General features: G+C 35.2%; 1 protein-coding gene across 1 annotated transcript in view; it reads left to right on the top strand.

Annotated features, from left to right (window-relative positions):
- Nucleotides 1-21,545, top strand: part of LOC110448348 (centrosomal protein of 290 kDa-like) — a 62,373-nt gene that overhangs the window by 5,201 nt on the left and 35,627 nt on the right. Inside the window, exons 5-30 of the mRNA XM_021494532.1 lie at nt 116-268; nt 1,198-1,251; nt 1,988-2,140; nt 2,481-2,594; nt 2,967-3,035; nt 3,668-3,757; nt 4,332-4,572; nt 5,047-5,153; nt 5,939-6,010; nt 6,426-6,496; nt 7,192-7,384; nt 7,927-8,000; nt 8,941-9,091; nt 9,419-9,584; nt 10,920-10,978; nt 11,455-11,619; nt 11,904-12,053; nt 12,663-12,788; nt 13,449-13,541; nt 14,409-14,558; nt 15,094-15,174; nt 16,731-16,904; nt 17,860-17,971; nt 19,505-19,704; nt 20,780-20,840; nt 21,246-21,343. Coding sequence (XP_021350207.1) covers nt 116-268; nt 1,198-1,251; nt 1,988-2,140; nt 2,481-2,594; nt 2,967-3,035; nt 3,668-3,757; nt 4,332-4,572; nt 5,047-5,153; nt 5,939-6,010; nt 6,426-6,496; nt 7,192-7,384; nt 7,927-8,000; nt 8,941-9,091; nt 9,419-9,584; nt 10,920-10,978; nt 11,455-11,619; nt 11,904-12,053; nt 12,663-12,788; nt 13,449-13,541; nt 14,409-14,558; nt 15,094-15,174; nt 16,731-16,904; nt 17,860-17,971; nt 19,505-19,704; nt 20,780-20,840; nt 21,246-21,343 — 3,177 coding nt within the window. The remainder of the gene's footprint in view (nt 1-115; nt 269-1,197; nt 1,252-1,987; nt 2,141-2,480; nt 2,595-2,966; nt 3,036-3,667; nt 3,758-4,331; nt 4,573-5,046; nt 5,154-5,938; nt 6,011-6,425; nt 6,497-7,191; nt 7,385-7,926; nt 8,001-8,940; nt 9,092-9,418; nt 9,585-10,919; nt 10,979-11,454; nt 11,620-11,903; nt 12,054-12,662; nt 12,789-13,448; nt 13,542-14,408; nt 14,559-15,093; nt 15,175-16,730; nt 16,905-17,859; nt 17,972-19,504; nt 19,705-20,779; nt 20,841-21,245; nt 21,344-21,545) is intronic.

The following is a 21,545-nucleotide window of genomic DNA, read 5'->3' as shown; positions in this document are numbered from 1 at the left end:
TCTTTTATATATATATATATATATATTTGTCAAAATCCATATAGTTTGTGTTTTCGGAAAGAGTCATGTTTGAATCGTGGATGTACACAGTTTCATGGTGTTTATTTTCCCTCAGAAATTCGGTCCGGAGACTGGTGGTGGTACGTCCCGAGGAGCTGGTGCCCTCCGGGACCAGGTGACCGATTTGGAGAGGCGGAAAGAGGAACTAGAACAGGATGTTAAAGATTTGCAGCGAGATCTGGCCAGTGAGAAACGGGCAGCAGAAAAGGTAGGCCCTACCGATGTATAAGTATTGTAAGTTTAAGATATACATAGCTGGATTTTGCCAGTGAGAAACGGGCAGCAGAAAAGGTAGGCCCTACCCATGTATAAGAATTGTATGTTAAAGATCTAGATAGCTAGATCTGGCCAGTGAGAAATGGGCAGCAGAAAAGGTAGGCCCTTCTGATGTATAAGTATTATTAGTTTAAGATATACATAGCTGGATCTTGCCAGTGACAAACGGGCAGCAGAAAAGGTAGGCCCTTCTGATGTATAAGTATTGTATGTTTAAGATATACATAGCTGGATCTTGCCAGTGAGTAACGGGCAGCAGAAAAGGTAGGCCCTACTGATGTATAAGTATTGTATGTTTAAGATATACATAGCTGGATCTTGCCAGTGAGTAACGGGCAGCAGAAAAGGGAGGCCCTACCGATGTATAAGTATAAGTTTAAGATATACATAGCTGGATCTTGCCAGCGAGTAACGGGCAACAGAAAAGGTGGGTCCTACTGATGTATAAATATTTCATGTTAGAGCTCAACAGAATGATCTGGCCAATGAAAAATGGCTGGTGGCAGAAAAGTTAGGCCCTACCAGTGTATAAAATTAATGTTTTAAGTTAAAAGTTTACAGAAAAATCTGGACATTAAGAAACAAATGGCTGAGATCTTGTGCCCTACAAATCTTTAAGTATCCATGTTGAGGTGCTTCAAATGAAAGCATCCGCTTTCCCTGTATCCATGCATAGAAACAGGATAGCCTCATATATTAAAACTATATATATTTTACTTAACAAACTTTTTATCCATTATAACAAGAAAATCATGTTTATAATAGTGATAAATGTAGAAATTGATTGGAGTAGTTATTTTGATATTTGTTTTTATTTGAGATATACATGATTAAAAAAAATTCATGTACATTTGTTTACAGTACAGCGAGAGAATCAGTGAGCTGGAAAAGATACAGAAGGACATGAGAGACGAGGTAAGGAATTTCAGTACCTCTAAATCCCACACTATAATTCCCTTCATGGATATAACTGGAAAACTGCTGATTGTGAAAAGTTTAATCGAGATCAGGGGGCTCATAGACTCCCACACATCTATGACAAAGTATTAAACAAAGTGTAGCTGAATTGAGTCATTTCGGTACATATATAACAACTAAATGTACATACGCTTACAGCGTAGCCAAATCAACATCGATTTGTGGACAGCTCGTACATATTTTACACCTTTGTGTAAATATGCTTCACTGGTCATTTGACTGATGAAGGTGACAGGGTACATACCATACTAGTCATCGAAACATCACATATAAACACTTAACGGTTGTACTTCATGAAATTTTCACAATTTATACCAACCAACCTGGAGAAAATGTTAAGAAATATGGAAAACTTCTGTAACACCTAAAGCAACTCTTCTAGATTATCCCCCTTGACTGTTATCCCTTGTGTGACTTCTAGATTACGTCCCTTCTGGACAAAATCTCTAGCGTGATAAATCTTCATACCCCCCCCTTAAGTCATTGCTAGATTTCTTCCTCTGTAATATATAAATACTTTGACTTGCTATTCATTAATAGATCATGTCTGTCATGTTCTGGATGTTGCTATATGATGTGACACAAATGAAAACATATATCAAGATTTGTGAGATTAAATTTTGCATTCAAATCCGTCTGAATTTGATAATCACCTTGACCTTTTGACCTTCAGAATGACCAGCTGCGTCAGGACATCAGTGATTACAAGATGCAGATGCAGTCGCAGAAAGACAACCTTGTGTCCAAGCGCGGAGATGAGATTGAGTTCCGTGACAAGCTGATGAAGAAGAACCACGAGATGGCGGAGGCCATGGAAGAGCTTCAGGTATACATTTGAGTTTCTTTTATTTCAACACTTTTGGTTCTGTTAAAAAAGCTGCCTTAATTTTGCAGGAATAGCAACATAAAATAAAAGAAATGTACAAGTCTCATACTGAGAATTCCAATTTCTAACTATTAGGCAAATTTAAAAAAAAAATATCACTACAATCAAAATAATTTTGCATTTGATTAGTTTAATTGATTTTCACTGCAGAAATCTTGAGTCAATTCATTGTTCCTTCACTTTATCTTTCCAAGGCTGAACAGACAGCAAAGCATGTTCTTAGGACTTCCTGTTCAACAGTTACATTTTTTCATATAAACAAAATGTTTGTTCATTCCAGAATCTGACCGATGCCAACGAGATGTATGCAAAGAAGATTGAGGAGTTGCAGACGAAGATGGAGGAAGCTATACTCGACATGGATCGTACTCGGGAGGATAATCTCAAACTCAGGGTAAGGATCGGGTTTTTTATTTGAAACTTTCAAACCAATCATTTACAGGAAGAAAGTAGGACAGGCGTTGAAAATGCCTGTGCTATTATTGAAATAACAGGTTATTGGTTTATTTTGTAGATCAATTTCCCTTAATTGAACTGATGACATTTTTTAAAAGCACCTTGAAATTGCTGTGATATCGCTATGGCGGGTACACATAGCGAACTATTATATGACATCATTATTTCTCCTTTAAATAAACAGTCTGAAGAATCTCCTTGATGAGATGAAAGTGCTAGCGACATGTTGTTGAGATATATATATATATACATATACAGCATGTAACATTATTGTTTTGATTTTATTGATGTAGTGATTTTGTTTGTACAGAACACCCTGCAGGAGATAGACAAGGATACGGACAAGGTCCGCAAGGAAAATGAAGTCCTCAAAGCTCAGGTACAGTATAAGTGTTCTTGTGTAAGGTGAACGATGGTTTCAATGAAAGTGAAAAAAAAATCGCATGTAAGGATGAACCAGATATAAATTTCAATTTAGGTTTTGGTCTTGCATAACGATTAATGAAATGTTCGTTGCAACATTGCATTTTTTTTTTAAAAAAAAAATTGTGTCAAGTAATGACAGACACAAGGGATTTTGAAAAGTGAAGAAATATACAATGTATCCAAATTTAATTACCGATTCAATCAGTCCTAATTAGGAAGAAATTGTAAACAGCACCTGTTTTAGAATATTATACACAGAGTTTATTCTGACTGTAGTACTTACAAAGTACTCTGCTGTAAGCTCAATATGGATGACCAAATTCTGACAGGAGCATGGACATACAATGTGTTATCTTAGTGGTTATTTGAATAAAATTAATCATTGATAAAAATGAGGTGAAAAGTAAACGCATGTATTCCCAATTAGTAGTTAGGAGTTATTACATGTGTTCACAACCTTTTTTTATTTTTTTTTATTAGCATGTGCATGAATGTGACCGCGAAGTTACATATAATTTATATTAAAAGAAATTCATGCTTGTACTATTACGATGTAATATTTAACTGGGATTACCTGTTCCACAGGTACAAGATCTTAACGAGCAAGTACAGTCAAAGACAGACGCTGATGACGCTATCATGGTGGCAGTGAACAACAAGATCGAGGAGTGGAAGGTTTGTCTTTATCAATGTTTACTCATTCACCCCTGAAACTTTATAATGAACTATTCCAACCTTTGAATTGGAAGAGTTCATATGATGAACTATTCCAACCTTTGAATTGGAAGAGTTCATATGTGTCTTTAGGGGTGAATGAGTTGAATTGATTTCCATATTTCTGATTTATGAATAAATAATTCGTAAATATTGTATTGAATACATTGCTGTCTTTATGGTATATGTAATATAGAGACGTTTTTTAAATAAAATCTTATTGCGAATGATACATATTGCTTCAGATTGGTTCAAATAAACCAAAATTTATTTTTAATTAGATATATCTGTCATAATTTTAAATATTTCTTCTGTGAAATGGAAATAAGTTATTACAACATATTTCATCATGTAAATTATATGTGTACAAAGTATGTTATATAACGAAAATTAATTCAATAAGTCTATTTATGGTATTTTGTTGATGAGCGAAAAGAAAACATAAACAAAAAATCAATATCTATAAAATGACAATAATGCATGTTATTGCTACTGTACCATCATTTAAATTAATTCAAACATTTTTTTCAACCAGGTCATTTTATCGGAGAAGGATGAAGCCATTGTTGAATTTCAAGAGCAGGCAATCCATCTGAGGGAACAGCTCATCGCGGCCAACATGGACGCTGACAAGGCTTCAGTGGCTGCACTCACTACTGTTATAAAGGAGAAAGACAAACAGATAGAGGATCTCACGGACAAGATCAAGGCTTACGTGGACGAGATGGAGGCTAACGCTGCAGTGGTCGAGGATCTGAGGACCGAACTCCACAAATGTAATTTTCCAAAAAATTTGTGACCTGATGAAACGAATAGAATGCAATTTTTAATTATATTAAGTTCTCAAACTCATTCGATAAATTCAATATGACATGGACACTCATGTAAGATTCTATTTATCACATAATATTAATAATTTAAAAAAAAAAAATCAAACACATCATGTGTTATCACCTGACTCTATATAGGTCAAAACCAAAGTACTCTGGTTATTAGTATAGTCATTCTGCACAGTGCAGAGTAAATCAATATTTTTTTTTATAATGAACAGTTTTAAATACAATGAAAATAATAATGACAAAGTAAACATTTCAAATTCATTTAAAATAGCAGTCAATTTATCTTGTGGTAAGGTAAATAAAAGGAGTACCTATAGTGGCGTAGGAATATTTTTCCACTGATTTGACCAATCGTAGCACCTTTAGGTTTTATTACACGTGTGTAATCAATACACATGGTATATTTTGCAGCTGGTGCCGGACCCGGTGACCGACAACTACACAGAATCAGGGAACTACAGACAGACCTGGAGTATGAGCGGAAAAAATTAACAGAAGTAAACAACGATATCAAAGTGGTAAGGAGTGCTTAAATGCAGTGTTTGATTCTTACCTCCGATATCTGAACTCTAGAATTATAAAACAAAAATTAGATCCGTAGCCTCAACGAAATAAATCAGGTTTTATTTTGTAAGAGCTGTCATTATTTCATACACAGGAGAGAACCTTGAAAGTTGAGGTAAAATGGCACTTGGAGTATGTAAAAGTTACAAACAAGTTATGCGTTTGGAGGATTTGACTGAAAATACTTTTTGTTTTAATGGATTGCTTTTTTGTATTAATAGACAGTGCTACTTGTATTCAAGGAATTCAAACTGTTTAATCAGCTGCCATCAAATCATTGCAGTTCAGTTAAATGTAGATAACGTCGGTAAAACCTTGTTATACTGCCACCATTTGTCCACAGAAATTTTGGCATTATAAAGGGGTTTGGCAGGAAATTGGGGGAACTGTATAAAGGAATTTTTAGGAAGACAAGAAAATGGGACGTTGAATTATTTTGGCGGTAAAAGAGGTGGCAGATGAAACGAGAGGCATTATATCGAGGTTTTACTTTATTATATATGGAATAACATTATCATGAGAGAATAGACACCTGCTTTTCACTTGATTTTGTGTAAAATCATTTCAGGAAGTCAAAAACTTAATTGATTATTAATTTTATCAATACTGTGATTCTGATATCAACTGGTTGTAGAAATTTCAGTGTTTGCAAATGAGAGTGAAAATGTTTTTGAAATATGAAAACCACCTTTATAAAGTAGGTATTGTTTACAGCAGCTTATAAACTTGTGCCTTGTAGGCGGAAAGAGATGCTCGTGAAAAAGATAAAGAGCTGAGTGATGCTCTGGAACGGATGAGAAAGTATGAGGCTGTAAGTATACTTCAAATAACATGAGTAAAAAATACGATAACAATTCTCTAAAAGTAGAACAATCTTATTTTGTACATGTTTTACTTAAAATTGATCAGGTATTAAAAAAAAATTAAAAAAATCAAGAAAGTGATTTCAGTAATTTTTTATTAACAGAGAATATACAGCATTAATATCCTGTCATTTCATTTTAATGAATTTTAACTTTTTCGATTTTTTGGATGGGTCTTTATATATACAGCCTTTTAGATGTAGGCATTCCAGTATGCCCGACCTCACTTCTGTCTTTTGATAGCCATTCATCTAGCCATGTCAGCTTTTGGATGATTTAAAGATTTTCTAGAGAAAGAGGTGACAGATAGTTAAGTAGGTTTGACTGTAGCGTGCTGTATGATTGCATGTTTTCGGGTTGTAGGGGGAGTATGGATTGGCTGAAGCTGTTGCAGAGATCAAGGAAGGCAATAATCAGATCAAAGTTAGGGACAGGTAAAAACATACATCATGTTAGAATTAGCTGTAAATGATTCTGTATTTGTTTACAACATTACTGGGCTATATAGGAACAACTGTGTACCTGGAAGTTTTCGCCACATTTTAACTTTCGCCTTTTTCGCCCTCGGCAATGAGGGTGAATTTATCATAACAGCGATTATAAGTACACAGCATACCATATATAGCAATCAAACATGAAGGGCGAACTTAACACTCGGTGAACATTGATTTTGTCTGTGTTGGGCGAATATCTAACTGGGTGAATGTTTCGCAGTATACAGTATTACTTGGTATTATCTGTTGGCAAACATATTTTTTCTACAGAATAAAACATTGAAGACAATTAGTAACAGCAACACTTGACTTTTATATATTAAAATTAAAATTTCAGAAAATACAGTTTAATACAAAAAAAAAATATTATGTAAAAAATTGGAAAACATGGCAATTAGTTATGAAGGAACAGTTTTGAAAAAATTATTAGATTTTTTATTCATAATATTTTTTCGTTGCTAAAATATTTTTAATATTTTTTATTTAAAAGTTAAAATCTCAAACAGTCCTTGAAAAGTTAAGTAAAATAATATTATCAGGATCGGAAGTTGTATTTGGAATTGAAAAAGTCTTCAACAAGAACAGTCTGGTTTGGAATATGAACATTTAAAAAATGTACTGCGGTGGTTTCACAGACAAATTGAGGAGTTGACTCAGTACATCAACAAAGTTGAGATGAAGATAAACGATATGGAGGAGGAGAACGAGGATCTACGATACAGACTTGGCCTTGACCCTCGGGAGCCCCTCGACCTCACACAGTTCAGGAAAAACAAGGCGACCAGGAAAGAGGAGGAGAAAGCTCTCAACTTTATACTTCAGCGGGAGGTAAGTTGGTCGTGGGTTATCTGTTCCTGATTGTAACAATCTGTAGCGGATAAAGAGGTCTCAGGGGCTAAAACTATTCATTTTCACATTGCAGTCAACATTCAATCAATGCAAAGTTGATTTTTCAATACATTTTCCTTACAAAAAGGATTTTTTTGTCAAGCAGACATTACTTAGAAAGTGTCATGTTTATATATCATTGCCAGTTTTCATGTTTAAATGTCTTGTTAAAATATTGAAAATTTTAATTTACCAAAAAGTCAAGTGTGTATTTTAATTGAACTCATTTGAGATTCCAGAGAATTTTGGGTAGTTATAGATAGATGCAAAACTCGAATTTATCCATTCATAAGATAACATTTTTTAAAGAAATAATTTAAATCTGTAACCAAAAGCTGGATTGAAATAATTTTAGAACCGAGTAACTTTTTTTTCTTCAGATTAACCTCGAAAAAAAATCATGAAAGCACATCCACAATTCATAATATTAGGATGATTTATTGCTTTCTCTCACAATGTGACATGTACATGTTTATTTTCAGGTGGAAAAACTTGAAGATGAGAGGGTAGTTTTAAAGAAGAAGATCCGAAAGCTTGCTCAGCAAACAGGACAGAGGTATATTTCTCTACCAATCGTGTTTTATATACATCGCGGAAACAGATTCCGAGAAATAAGGGGATGAAAACGTTTCAACCAAATGAAATGCTACTTTGATTCATATTAAGAGATATCAAAAAAAATTATATATGTTGTATGTTGTACTGGGTTTTTTACAGCCTCATCACCTCAGCAAATCTGAAACTAATTTCCAAATTGTGACTATGGATAAATATCTGAATATATATACGAATATATTTTTGTGTCTGTCATAAGCCACCTTGCATCCATTTGCGTACAATTTTAACCTTTTTGAAAATATTCTAGAGTAAAGTCGTAGGTTAAGTTGTTCTGAAGCTTTGACCAACTTTGACCAAAATTGGACCTGATTTCTGGAAATATATTCTGTAACACAAAAGTTAACATAGATGGTCTAACATCATGCATGGTGAGATTATTTCACAATGGAATTATCAAAAAATTTAAGAGATCGGCTTGGAGTGATGAATCTTTTCGTCAGTTATAGGAGAAATATCATTTTCAATATAATAATTAATTTTAGCATATCACTGTTAGGTCATGAAAATTATATATAAGGTAACAAAGGCATGCTGAAAGTACTAGAAATACTGACATGAATTATTTTTTCTCAAACTTCCGTCTTCATATGACTTCAGGCTGTGTAAGAACATAAATCCCCCAATTAAACTAGCCAAGCTTCTCAAGCGTTACTACTTTATCAGCAGATGTTTAGAAATAATTTCGGTTATATCTTCATGCGTCACTTTGTCGCAATTTTCAATCACACAACAATAACCTTGATTTCAAGGATATTTATTTACATTTGTAACAAAGACAGGTGTTTTTTGTTGTTTTGGTTGTCGGGGAATGTTTTGGTATCTATTCATAAAATAAAACTTTCGGGATGGTCAACACTAGTTTTGTTACGCTGTTGCAGAGCCGTAGCTCTGGGTCTGACTGCAGAAGACATGATGGCTGTGGCCGACTTCCAGGAGGAGCTCAAAGCGACGCGCGTCAAACATGCCGAGGCTACATCCACAGGGGCGCAGATCAGACGGGAGGTTGAGAGCGAGGAGACGCAGTTGAGAGTTAGTTTCTCTACCCGTCATATATTTATACCGAAATGGCAAAATAATGACTACTTAATGTTAAATATTTAATTTTACAATCAATTAAATTCAGACTTTGAGTGTGAATCAAGGTTTAAAAACATATAAAGCAAAAAGTCATTTTAATATTAAAAAAAGGTAAAAAAAAAAAAAGGAAATGCCTGATTGATGTATTACATAAAAATGTAATAATTAACAAACTTATCATTTTGTAATATTAATAAATAAATACAAAAATGCCTGAATCATATCATTCTGGGATGACTCCATGTATATTACAAAGAAGGATTCATTAAATTACTACAGCATCGGGAGGCTGGCGACGAGTTCCGAGAGAACATGCGAGAAATGGACAAACTATACAGAGAGAATGCACAGTTCAAGGCCAAGGTCGAGCAGCTGGAAAACGACAACCGACAGCTGGAAGGCGGGCTCAAGGAAGTCCTGGAGAATCTTCAGAAGTACAAACCAGGTATGTTATCAAGAAATCGTGGCCATAACAAAGACAATGCAGTCAAACTATGCTGTAAACTTCACGAATATGGGCCTTCAGAGTTCTAAAAATTAAGATTTTGTAAACGTTCATATTTTAGTATAGTATGCTAATTTTACGGATTTTCACACCTTAAACACTATGCTAATTTGTAACTGTGCTATTAAATTGAAGTTTCTGTACAGTTTTCTATTTATTTTGAACACAATGCGAATTTATGATTTCACTAACTGAAGTTTCTGTATAGTTTCCATTGCATTTAACCCTTTCACCCCTAGGTAACCTGAGTAGACTGTACCGTACATTCATCTGGATGAGTCCATAAGGATCTAAAGTGCATTTATTTTGAATGCGCCATTTCATGAATACACTTATCTGTTAAAATTCAATAATATCCTAAAAGTGTCTTCTAAAAGAATTCCTCTTACAGTGTATCAAAAACAATAAATCTTCAGCATTATTGAATCAAAATTGAACACGAAAAACCTTAAATTGGTTCTTAAATGTGTTTTTATACTCTCCGCAACGAAGTTGAGGGGGGGGGGGTATACTGGATGTCTTGATGTCGTCCACAGTAACTTGTCCGGAAAATCCATCTTAACTAACATGTAGATTTTATTGAAACTTCACTTGAATTATCAGTATATTATGCAGTTGTGCACTGGCATTTTACTTTCAGATTTTAACACTTTTTAAGGGAGTTACAGCCCTTTATGCGAAATAACTTGTCCGGAAAACTCCATCTTAACTAACAGGCAGATGTTATTAAAACTCTGCTTGAAGGATAAGTGTTTTATGTAGTTGTGCACCTGTATTTTTGATTTTTGATTTCAACACCTCTTTATAGTTATGCCTATTCGTGCTAAATAAAAACTTGTNTGAACACAATGCGAATTTATGATTTCACTAACTGAAGTTTCTGTATTGTTTCCATTGCATTTAACCCTTTCACCCCTAGGTAACTTGAGTAGACTCTACCGTACATTCATCTGGATGAGTCCATAAGGATCTACAGTGGTGGAAGGGTTAAACACAATGCTAATTTATGATTTCGCTAATTGAAGTTTCTTTATACTTTATAGTTTGCCATTGCATTTATTGTGAATGCGCCATATCATTTATGCACTTATCTGTTAAAATTCAATAATACGCTAAAGGTGTCTTCTAAAATAATTCCCCTTACAGTGTATCAAAAACAATAAATCTGCAGCATTAATGAATCAAAATTGAACACCGAAACCCTTAAATGTTTTTTTGGAAAGGGAGTGCCTTTGATTGATAAGTTTATATATGTATTCCCTGATTTGGTTACAGATGAACACGGGACAGAGGATCAGCCAATGCAGTTCCCCACACTTGAGAGGATGCTGGCTGTAAGTCCTACAATTTTATGTTCTGATGTTCAGACCCACAAATTTATTTTTTCTCGTTGAAATACTGGATCAAGAAAATAAAATTCTGTACTTTAAATTTATCTAAATTTACTTTAACTGGTAATTATTTAGATGTTAAAATTGTAAAACAAGTTTGCGATAATACACTCCAAGGAACAAAGGATTCTTTTTTTGCTATAGAGTAAGTTGTTTTGGACATAATTCCTTACCACAGGAAGTTATAACAATAAATCGTACAATATTGTTCACATGAATTTGCAAAAAATGTTATCAAATTTAAAATAATATCTCCTTTTACTTGAATTTTTTCAGGTATTTTAATAATATGATTCTTTAAATTGCTATGTATATTTAAGAAAAGAGTCAAATTAAGAAAGCGATTCAGCAAACATTTAAGAGATTAGGTTTATCACATTAATAAAAATTCTTTTGTAAAAGTTTATTTTTGGTTTCAGGCCATTGAGGCGAAGAGCGTGATCGGCAAGTATGACACATCGCTGTACCTAAAGGCGCAGGTTGACAATCTCCAAGGGCGTAATGATGAGATTCGTGCAGAACTTCGCGAGACGAGACACGAAGCCAACAAAGCAAGAATGGAGGTGGAAAAGAGTTTGGAAAAGGTATACACAAAAAAAAAAATCCCCCCCCCCCTCCTCTAAAATTTTAAATTCATTAAGAGTATTCTTGATGACAAACATTTTACAATTCAATCCAGTATAGACAGAGATCTTAATTAGACAGAGACCGGTTTGGATAGTTGTTACTATTACAATGTGTCTCTTTGGTAAAGGCAAAATTAATACCAGGCTAATATGGCGTTTACCAGTGGGACCAGGTATAACAATATTTTTACAAAATGAAATGAAAAAAAAACATAAATGGTTTGTTGTTGTTATTGTGACAGATTGAACAGCTGGAGGCTGACCTGAAAGCGGCTAAAGAGTCTGGTGGAGGACCAGGTGTGTTCCAGAAAATACCTCTCCCCGATTCCATGGCCATCACAAGTTCCGAGGTCATTTCCAGCCTTAACGAGCATTTAGTCACAGTGCTACAGGTAAAAATTTGTTCCGGGTAACATATCATGTATCTCATTCCTAAAACATAGGTGGATTAATTAATGGTCACAATGTTAAATTGTTGTCAATATGGCTATTAAACCCTGCATTAGTACAAGGTTTGATGTAGGTGTTAAAAATGAAGATTTGTCTCCCTTGGACTGTCCACTTTAAGCTGTATGGAGCTTTTTTTCAAAGTTTTAAACTCTTGGGTAAATCTGTTGATAACTTCTGTTTTGTATTTGTATTATTTGTCTTGCATTAGAATATGGAAAATTTGAATAAAAATGTTTGGACGATGAAAAAAGAGAAGCAAGAAATACCGTCTGTCTTTTATGAAAAATATAAATAAAAATGTTTTAACGATGAAAAGGGAAAAAAGGGGAAACAAATATAATATTTTTAAGATAAGCAAGAAGTACAATCTGTCTCTCTCTGGGAATAAGATATAAATAGGTTTTTGCTGATGCTTCATCTCTCGGGTTCAAATAACTTTACCAAATACCTCACTCCAGGAATAGATTCTATTAATCATGAACCCCAATGTGATGTGTTGAAAATTATGACCTTGACATGATTACAAAAATTTGACCTTGACCTTGTTGTAGGAATTATCCCTGAAGGAGGCCTGCATGAACAAGATGGAGAACGCTTTGGATAACTACAAACGTAAATTTGCCGTCCTCCGTCACCAACAGGGCCTCATGTATGCTGACTACATCAAGGATAAAAAGGTTACTGTCATTAAGAAAAACTAGGGTGAAGTTGCACAATTTATTTTTCATTTGCATTTCGTTATTTGCAGCTTAGATATTTCTACACCATATCTTCCAATAAATCCCCTCTCCCAAATTATTTTTTTGAAAAAAAACAATGATGAAAAAGATTTCTTTCTATACTGCCAAAAAAAAATGAAATGCTAATGTTAATTTTTTTTTCTGAAATCTTATAAATTTTAAGACAGAATTTGTATAACATATTAGGGCAAGAACAAAGTCATCAAAAGCATTTGGCAAGAGGAATTTAAAAGGTACTGGCTTTGATGTGAAATATACAGGTCCAAAAGTTAAAATAATACAGGTACACTTCATGGTCTACGCCTTTATAACATTATGTAGTCTTAAAACAGAAATAAAGCTGTTTTACCTCTCCGTTGTGTATTTGATGCTGTGAATACAATATCATTAAATAGGGAATTTTGCACTTGACCATCGGACAGTTAGCCATAAGTTTCCACTTGCCCACAGGGCATAATCTACTGGCCCTGGGCGACCAAAAATAGGATTTTTCTTGCCTTGCATATGATTGTGGTAATTTTGTGAAGTATGTAAAGAGATTTCTGTAGATTGAGAAAGACATTGCAAATTTTATATCTGAACATTTGTTTGTCGCAGGATTGGGAGAAGGAGACGGAGACAATTCGACAGCAGATGAAGACGATGGATGCTTCACAAGAGGAGAACAAAGTCAGACTTCAGGAATTTGATGTACGTACCGACATACATGTAGAATCCGTTTTCTTGGATGGTTTAAAATCATCCGTTGTAAATTGGGTCATTGGTAGAACGACAAGATTTGCAGTAACCTTCTGAAGAGATGTTTTGTGTTCAAATCGAGTGCATAGAAGTAATATACCCTTAACAAATTGTAATTTTCACCTCATATGTAAATATTTGGTGGGAGTCTGATCCTTCAGTATGCCACACAATGGAGTCTGAGATTCTATTGTCATGGCAAGATTATTAGACTATTTCAGTCAAAACCAGAGGCTTTGCCAATGGTTTTTCCAAATTTGAATACCCTGAGGGTGGAATTTCCCTATCCTACACCCCTGGGCAATGAAGAATATTTTTCTCTAATTCCAACTACGAGAATAAGCTCAGTAACCATGAAAATGCCTTTGGACTGGCTACCATTTTGAAAATTTAAACTTTTCCCTTGAGCTTTTTTTGACGGAAATGAATCTGTCAGCGAGATTGAGCGTACCCCATATTTGCAAACATAGTTTTACAGAGAAAATAATCTCTCATCTTTCTAACTTGAATTATACGGTGAGAATATTGTTAAAGGTTTTATTTTCGTCACGTCGCCTTTTCTCATTGTGGCATCAGACTTTTCCAAATTGTAAATTCACGTCACTGTTGAGCAATTGTGACATCATGTCACGTGAAATGGGATGTAAGATAGAAATTTCTTACACCCCTGTCTTACCCTGGACAGTTCTATGAAATGAGAGAAAATTCTATAGTTTTATTGTGTATTGAAGTCAGATGATTTTGTAAACCACCCGAGATTCCGAAGTTACTGTTCAGTAAATTCTCTACGATGTGTGACAATATTTGTTTGCTTAACAGAGACTGATAGACACACTCTCAAAGGATGAACCAGAGGTGCGGCGACGTCTGTCTGAGATGACTCGAAGGATCACTGTGTTGCGGGTCAACGAGAAAGCATTGACCCGCAGGTACAACATCTCGGAGGAGGTCGAAGGTCAACTTAGAAAGGTAGGAATATTTGCCATCATATCATACAGTATTAAAGAATAAAGCGTTAACTCAAATGACAAATGATGATGTTATTCATACCTAGAAATTTTGATAAAATTTACCATATTTATAAGATAGAATATGTTATTTTGTATATAAAAGTTGTTTTTTTTTTTTTTTTACTTCTCTTTTACATACAATCAACCCGTTTTCAACGACCACCTTTTCGAAGTACAATAAGTTTTCACTTAATATAAATTCAGTTATTAACATGAAAATCATACTAAAATTTGCAGTTTTAAAAATGATCTCTTAACACAAATGGTCTTTTAACTCATTCACCCCTGAAATTTCATAATGGACTATTCAAACCTTTGAATTGGAAGAGTTCAAATGTGTCTTCAGGGGTGAATGAGTGAGTATTGGTGAACTCTTTAGCAGGTTTGACTTTACGTCGGTTGTAGTTTTAGAATAAATCTGCATAAGGCATTTTCTAATTTTCTCTTTTTTTTTGTCGTGAATATTGTTTTAATGACATTTTGTTTCTCGTTAGGAAATCAATCACTACAAGAATGAGATGGCTTCGATGGAAACCTCAGTGTCGGAGAGGCTGGGCTACCTCCAGAGGTTCAAGGTAATGGCAGTGCTGAACCTTCGCTCATAAATTCACAGATACAAAATCAGCATGAATTGCACATTTACTCGTGAGAAATTATAATTGAAAGACCATGGTACAGAAATTTCTTTAAACTTTTCCAGGAAAGCGTGTTAGAAGCATTACTTATTATTTGAAATTGAATACTATAAAACACGAAATGTTCGTGGGTACATTTCTTCGTGGTTTGAAGTCATTTAGATCGTTTCGTGGTACAAACTTTCATGGATATCCTATATTAACAAACAGTAGACACGTATATCATTCAAATTCGTTGTATTAATTTTCGTGGTTCAATAGCAACCACGAAAACCACGAATGTTTACACACAACTAACATTTCATGTTATGCAAAAGATGGCCCTAATATCTTTGCGATATACATTATGTACTACCAATATATTTATTGTGAATTCTTGCGTCTACCAGAATCGCCTATGTTTATCAACTCTAGATCTTCAGCTCTCCACTAATGATCCCCATATACCACTGCCAAAAATTGTAACTACCGTAAATTTGCGCGTATAGTGCACACTTTTTTAGGTAAATATTGTCATGTCAAAAAGGGGGTGCACACTATACGCAGGAACAAGTCATTCTTGGGTTATCGTTCTCGAGTTTCAGGTACGCCATATTGGATTACCTCCCTTCAAATAGTTTTGTTTGGGGTCGTCGGTCAAATATGTTAGATTGAAGATTAAAAAACAACAAAGAATGAAATAAGTTTTGAATCTTTTAATGTGTTTCATTATTTACTTAACAGTACCGCATCACGCTTACACAATAACTTACACAACATGCTTTCGACATTTTTTATTCCTGACGGTAACTGTAATGACAGCTAATGTTAGAGGCGCGAACTAATATAGGCAAAACCTGTAGTCCAATCCTTTTGATTTTTCAATAAAATTTATTGAAATAAATTAGCTGTGACAAGATATTTCTGATGGGAAAACAATATTTACAGAACTTTTAATAATGAAGATGACAGAAATGGCGAAATAAATATGTACTGAAATTACACTGGCACATACGTACGTGCAACAGTCATAAAATATAAAAGAAGTTACTCTATGAAACAGTGGGGATAGGGGTTCTTAAAGGACAGAGGTGTTTGCTTAACATAAATGGGAATCAACCGGATGGAACACTTTCTGTCTCTTTGATTAGTTGAAATTTTGAACTAAATTTAGAAGATGTTACTCTATGAAAAACAGTGGGATAGGGATTCTTAAAGGACAAATTATATAGCAATTTCTTACACCCCTTTCCCACCCTGGACAGCTCCATCTTACACACACGGAAATGAGAGAAGAATCAACCAGACGGAACACTTTCTGTCTCTTTCATTGATTAAGATTCAGAACTAACTCGGCTTTTTTAGGATTGACTATTGACTTTGTAATCCTTCATTACAAATGATCAATACAATTCAGTGAAGTACTATAATGGATGCTTAAAGTTTACGACACCCAGAATTAATTAAAATTGAATAGTTATCATATTTTATATTTGATCAATTGTTTTAATCCCCAGGATATGGCAACCTTTAAGGTTTCTGCGCTACAGAAGGCTTTGGAGGACTCTGTGCCTACCGAGGATCTTGAAATTACCAATAAAAAGTTCCTCAAGTTGACAGAGAAGTACCGAGATGGCTTGGAGAAGGAAAACAGCCTGGTGTCCAAGGCTGATGTCATCACGGGACTAGAGGTATGGGTCGTGTAGGGTCAAGGTCTCTAAGTTAATGTTATAACGGGACTAAAGGTATTGGTCGTTTGGGGTAATGATCACAAAGTTAATGTTATTACGGTACTAGAGGTATGGGTCGTGTAGGGTCAAGGTCACTAAGTTGATGTTATTATGGGACTAAAGGTATGGTTGTGTATGTTCAAGGTCAAAGGCTGATGTCATCATAGGACTAGAGGTATGGGTCGTGTAGGGTCAAGGTCACTAAGTTGATGTTATTACAGGACTAGAGGTATGGTTGTGTACAGTCAAGGTCAAAGGCTGATGTCATTACAGGACTAGATGTATGGGTTGTAAAGGGTCAAGGTCACTAAGTTAATGTTATTACAGGAATAAAGGTATGGTTGTGTAAGGTCAAGGTCAAAGGCTGATGTCATTACATGACTTAGAGGTAAAGGTTGTGTAGGGTCAAGGTCACAAAGTTGATATTATGGGACTTGAGATATGGGTCATGTGGGGTCAAGGTCAAAGGCTGATGTTGTTGCAGAACTAGTGACTCTGTTTGACTACTGTTCACAGCTCTTTTGGGGCACTTGGGAAAATTATCTTCCTTGCATATATGAGCCATTTTATCAAAGGCATACTCTGTAAAATATTTGCGGGTGGTCTTGTGGCACATTGGATACCGTACTCACCTTTCACCACGATGTCTGGGTTTGGTCCCTTGAAAAGGTATTTTGGTCACTTGTCTAACCTTCCCGGTTTCTCAGGGTACCAAGCTGGTTTCAGCCCAAATTAAGATCCCCTGCACCCTTCCAGCCAAGCCAACAAAAATGACTAATATCAGTTCATAAAACTTATTTTTGTAATTTCAGTAAAATGAATAAAGTGTGTATAAATCCTTAATGTATGTAATTTCACTGACTAATTTAAATGTGTAGTGAATCTTTTAAAACAAACATGTTCTATCTATACTCAGGAAGAGGTGACGCGCCTTACAGAGAATAATGACGTCCTCAAGAAAACACTTGAAATGGAGAAAGAAAAACTACATGCTCTAGAGGCTGCGATGGAGGACCTTCACAGAAGGGGTAAGTGGGGATAAGGACAGGACCGTTCCTCATAAGGGCCTCATGCCCCCCTATGTACATAGAGTTATGGCCCTATATGTACACAGAGTTATGGCCCTATATGTACAGAGTTATGGCCCTATATGTACATGGAGTTATGGCCCTATATGTACATAGAGTTATGTCCCTATATGTACACAGAGTTATGGCCCTATGTACATGGAGTTATGGCCCTATATGTACATAGAGATATGGCCCTATATGTACATAGAGTTATGGCTCTATGTACATAGAGTTATGGCCCTATATGAACACAGAGTTATGGCCCTATATGTACAGAGGTATGGCCCTATATGTACAGAGTTATGGCCCTATATGTACATGGAGTTATGGCCCTATATGTACACAGAGTTATGGCCCTATGTACATAGAGTTATGGCCCTATATGTACATAAAGTTATGTCCCTATGTACATAGAGTTATGGCCATATATGTACATAGAGTTATGGCCCTATGTACATAGAGTTATGGCCCTATATGTACATAGAGTTATGGCCCTATGTACATAGAGTTATGGCCCTATACGTACATAGAGTTATGGCCCTATGTACATAGAGTTATGGCCCTATGTACATAGAGTTATGGCCCTATATGTACATAGAGTTATGGCCCTATATGTACACAGAGTTATGGCCCTATGGCGGAATGGTCCTCGATGAAATAAGGTCTTTTGCCCTACTGCCATGATATATTGTGTACTTTTGATACCAGAGTTTGTGAGGAGATGTGGGAAGCATAGATTGCTTGCAATACTTTGCCCTGTTATAAATGGAGGAAAGGGAAAAGATAATGATAACTTGTAATAACCTAATCCATTGTTCAATTTTAATTGTCAATAAAATATGTCTAAAGAAAAGTAAAGGATCACCTTACATACGAAGTGGTAAGAGGGATGGAGCAGAGGTCTGCTGAACACTTCAAAGGATGAACCTTTTAACAGGAAGTTTGTAGGACCCTGCCCTTTATACAAACATGACCGTTAAAATATAATGTGAAATTCCATATTCCCACCTCCAGTTCAGGGCTGCAACGATACAGTGACCTGAAGAAGCAATACATATCACGATACTGTGGCCACAATACATATAGTAACAGTAGAAGGAAAGTGAAAAGATTTGTTGCAAATTTTTCATGACAATATTATTACTGGAAATAGACTTGGTCCAAAATGGGCATAACTTTGAAGTTTCACACATTTCACGACTTTTGACATGCTTGCCAGGCTGGAGCTGTCACTAGCCATATTGGAACAGATATCAGTAGACTAAATTCGAAAAAATGGTTTGTGTGTCGTGACTTCCCCAAAAATATTGTGTATCGTACTGTATTCAAAATACATTGCATTGTGATGTATCTTCACACGATATATCGTTGCAGCTCTACCCAAAACAAATTAAAATAGCTTCTTTGTTTATTATAAACCCCATTTTCTCTAGCTAGTAGAATACTTTTCCCATTAAGTTTTGGCTATGATGTTATTTGCTGATTTTGAAGGTATCACCGAAGGCACGGAAGTTCGCAGTGTTACCGACGGTGATGTCATCACCATATCTAAACGGATCACAACTTTGGAGATGAAGGAGCTAAACGAGAGACAGAGAGCGGAACATTCAGTCAGAATGTACGAACAACAGAAGAAAGTGCTACAGGGACTCGACGAACGCAACAAGGACTTGGAGAGCAAATTCTCAGAGGTGTTTTTTCATGTTCAGCAAAGTAGCTACCTGGGAAGGTTTTGATAAATGGCACCTTGTTGGTCGGAACTCTCATAATCAATTGTTTATTTTGGGTTTTACATCTTAGCAACAACTGAGGTCATATAAACGATGTGGTCAAAAGCTTAAGTTATACAACAATAGGTCAACAAGTAAGTTTTTTATTGCGATGCGGTTTGCAGCAACAAAGTGATTGTGGTCAATTTATGGAGAAATGTTCGCCGCAGTTATTTTATTTTATTTTTTCCGCCATCCCCAATGTGGTCAAATTTATCATAAACATTAATAAACAACATAATATACATAGTAATGAAATGTGAAAGGCGAAATTAGCATGGGCCAAATATGGATTATTCTGGTGAGGGGCGAAAATTTGACTGAACAAAAATTTCCTGGTTTACAGTATACATGTACATGTAATTGGAATCTGATTTCATACTTATTGTTGAAAGCAGGTGTGGTTTCAATAGCGTGCAATGTTAGTAATTATATTACAAATTACATTGCAAAAGTTGCTGAACTTGACAACGTAGGATATTTTGTATGGTTTTATTACAGTGTACGAGAAACCAAAATGTCTGTATGAATAAGGCCCCATACTTTTTTCGATAGAGGCAGTTGTAGCCACCATGTTTTACAGTATCTATATAACAATTTACATGGCAAAAGTTGCTAAACTTGACAACATATTTTGTATGGTTTTATTACACTGTACCAGAAACCAAAACCTCTGTAGGAATAATGTCCGTAGTACATTTGTCGATAGAGGCAGTTGTAGCCATTAATGTTTTGCAGTATCTATATAACAAATTACATTGCAAAAGTTGCTAAACTTGACAACATATTTTGTGTGACTAAAATCTCTGTAGGAATAATGTCCGTAGTACATTTGTCGATAGAGGCAGTCGTAGACAACAATGGTGGACACACTGGCTTTATTTCGCCAGAATAGAGTAAAAGCTAACATGTGTGTGGTTATCTGTGTCATATTTAACTAGTATGCTCCTTAGTTTTGAAATCGAAAGAAAATAATATGATTGGTTTTGCATTCTAGATCACGCAGTCGAATCTAGAACTCCAGAGAATCGAGCGAGACTTGCGAGACGAGTTATCAAGTAAGACCATCATATATCTCCTAGTTATTTATGCTCATTTAAAGATCGCTGTCCCACTGCACTGCAGTTTTTTTATATACACAGTAACCTCCCCTTAACTTCCGACTACCCCCGCTAAATTTTAATTGTCTCAGAGTATAATGTTGATAATATTTTGAAATAACCTGACCTCGTCTTCTCAAATGTTTCTTAGCTTATGGAAATACCATGGTTTAAATTTTGGCAAAGTTTGTTGGAAATTGGGAAAAATCCTTCAGGTTTTTCATGAAATAACTCCCAACAATGCTTTTGGTACGAAAAAACTTAAGTGAAGTAAATTCTTAAATTGTAGCAAATATGTGAAACATGGCTTAGAGGATTTTTGAGACCGTGCAGGATGTTAAAAAATCTTCTGGTTTTTTTCAGAGTCTGTGACTAAGGCTGTGAGTGATGCCGACAGGAAAAGGATTACTCAACTGGAGGAAGTTGAAGTCACCCTCCGCAACGAGATCTCAAAACTCAAGGTCAGTTACTAAGGTCAAGGTCAATTTGCAAACTTGAATCTTTTGTACAGGCAAAATTCAACTTCTAAAATCAAAGTCAGTACATATTTCGTTCAAGGTCTACCTCCATCATCAATATTGATGGATCAAGGTCAAGGTCAAGAAAAGGTCACACAAAGGTTAAAGTTAGATTTTTATAATGAGGTTATATGACTGTAATGTG

This window comes from Mizuhopecten yessoensis, unplaced genomic scaffold (genome assembly GCF_002113885.1).
Source record: "Mizuhopecten yessoensis strain PY_sf001 unplaced genomic scaffold, ASM211388v2 scaffold4017, whole genome shotgun sequence".
NCBI classification, from domain to species: Eukaryota; Metazoa; Mollusca; class Bivalvia; order Pectinida; family Pectinidae; genus Mizuhopecten; species Mizuhopecten yessoensis.
The sequence above is the reverse complement of the archived record's forward strand: the minus strand, read 5'-3'. Positions and strand labels throughout refer to the sequence as shown.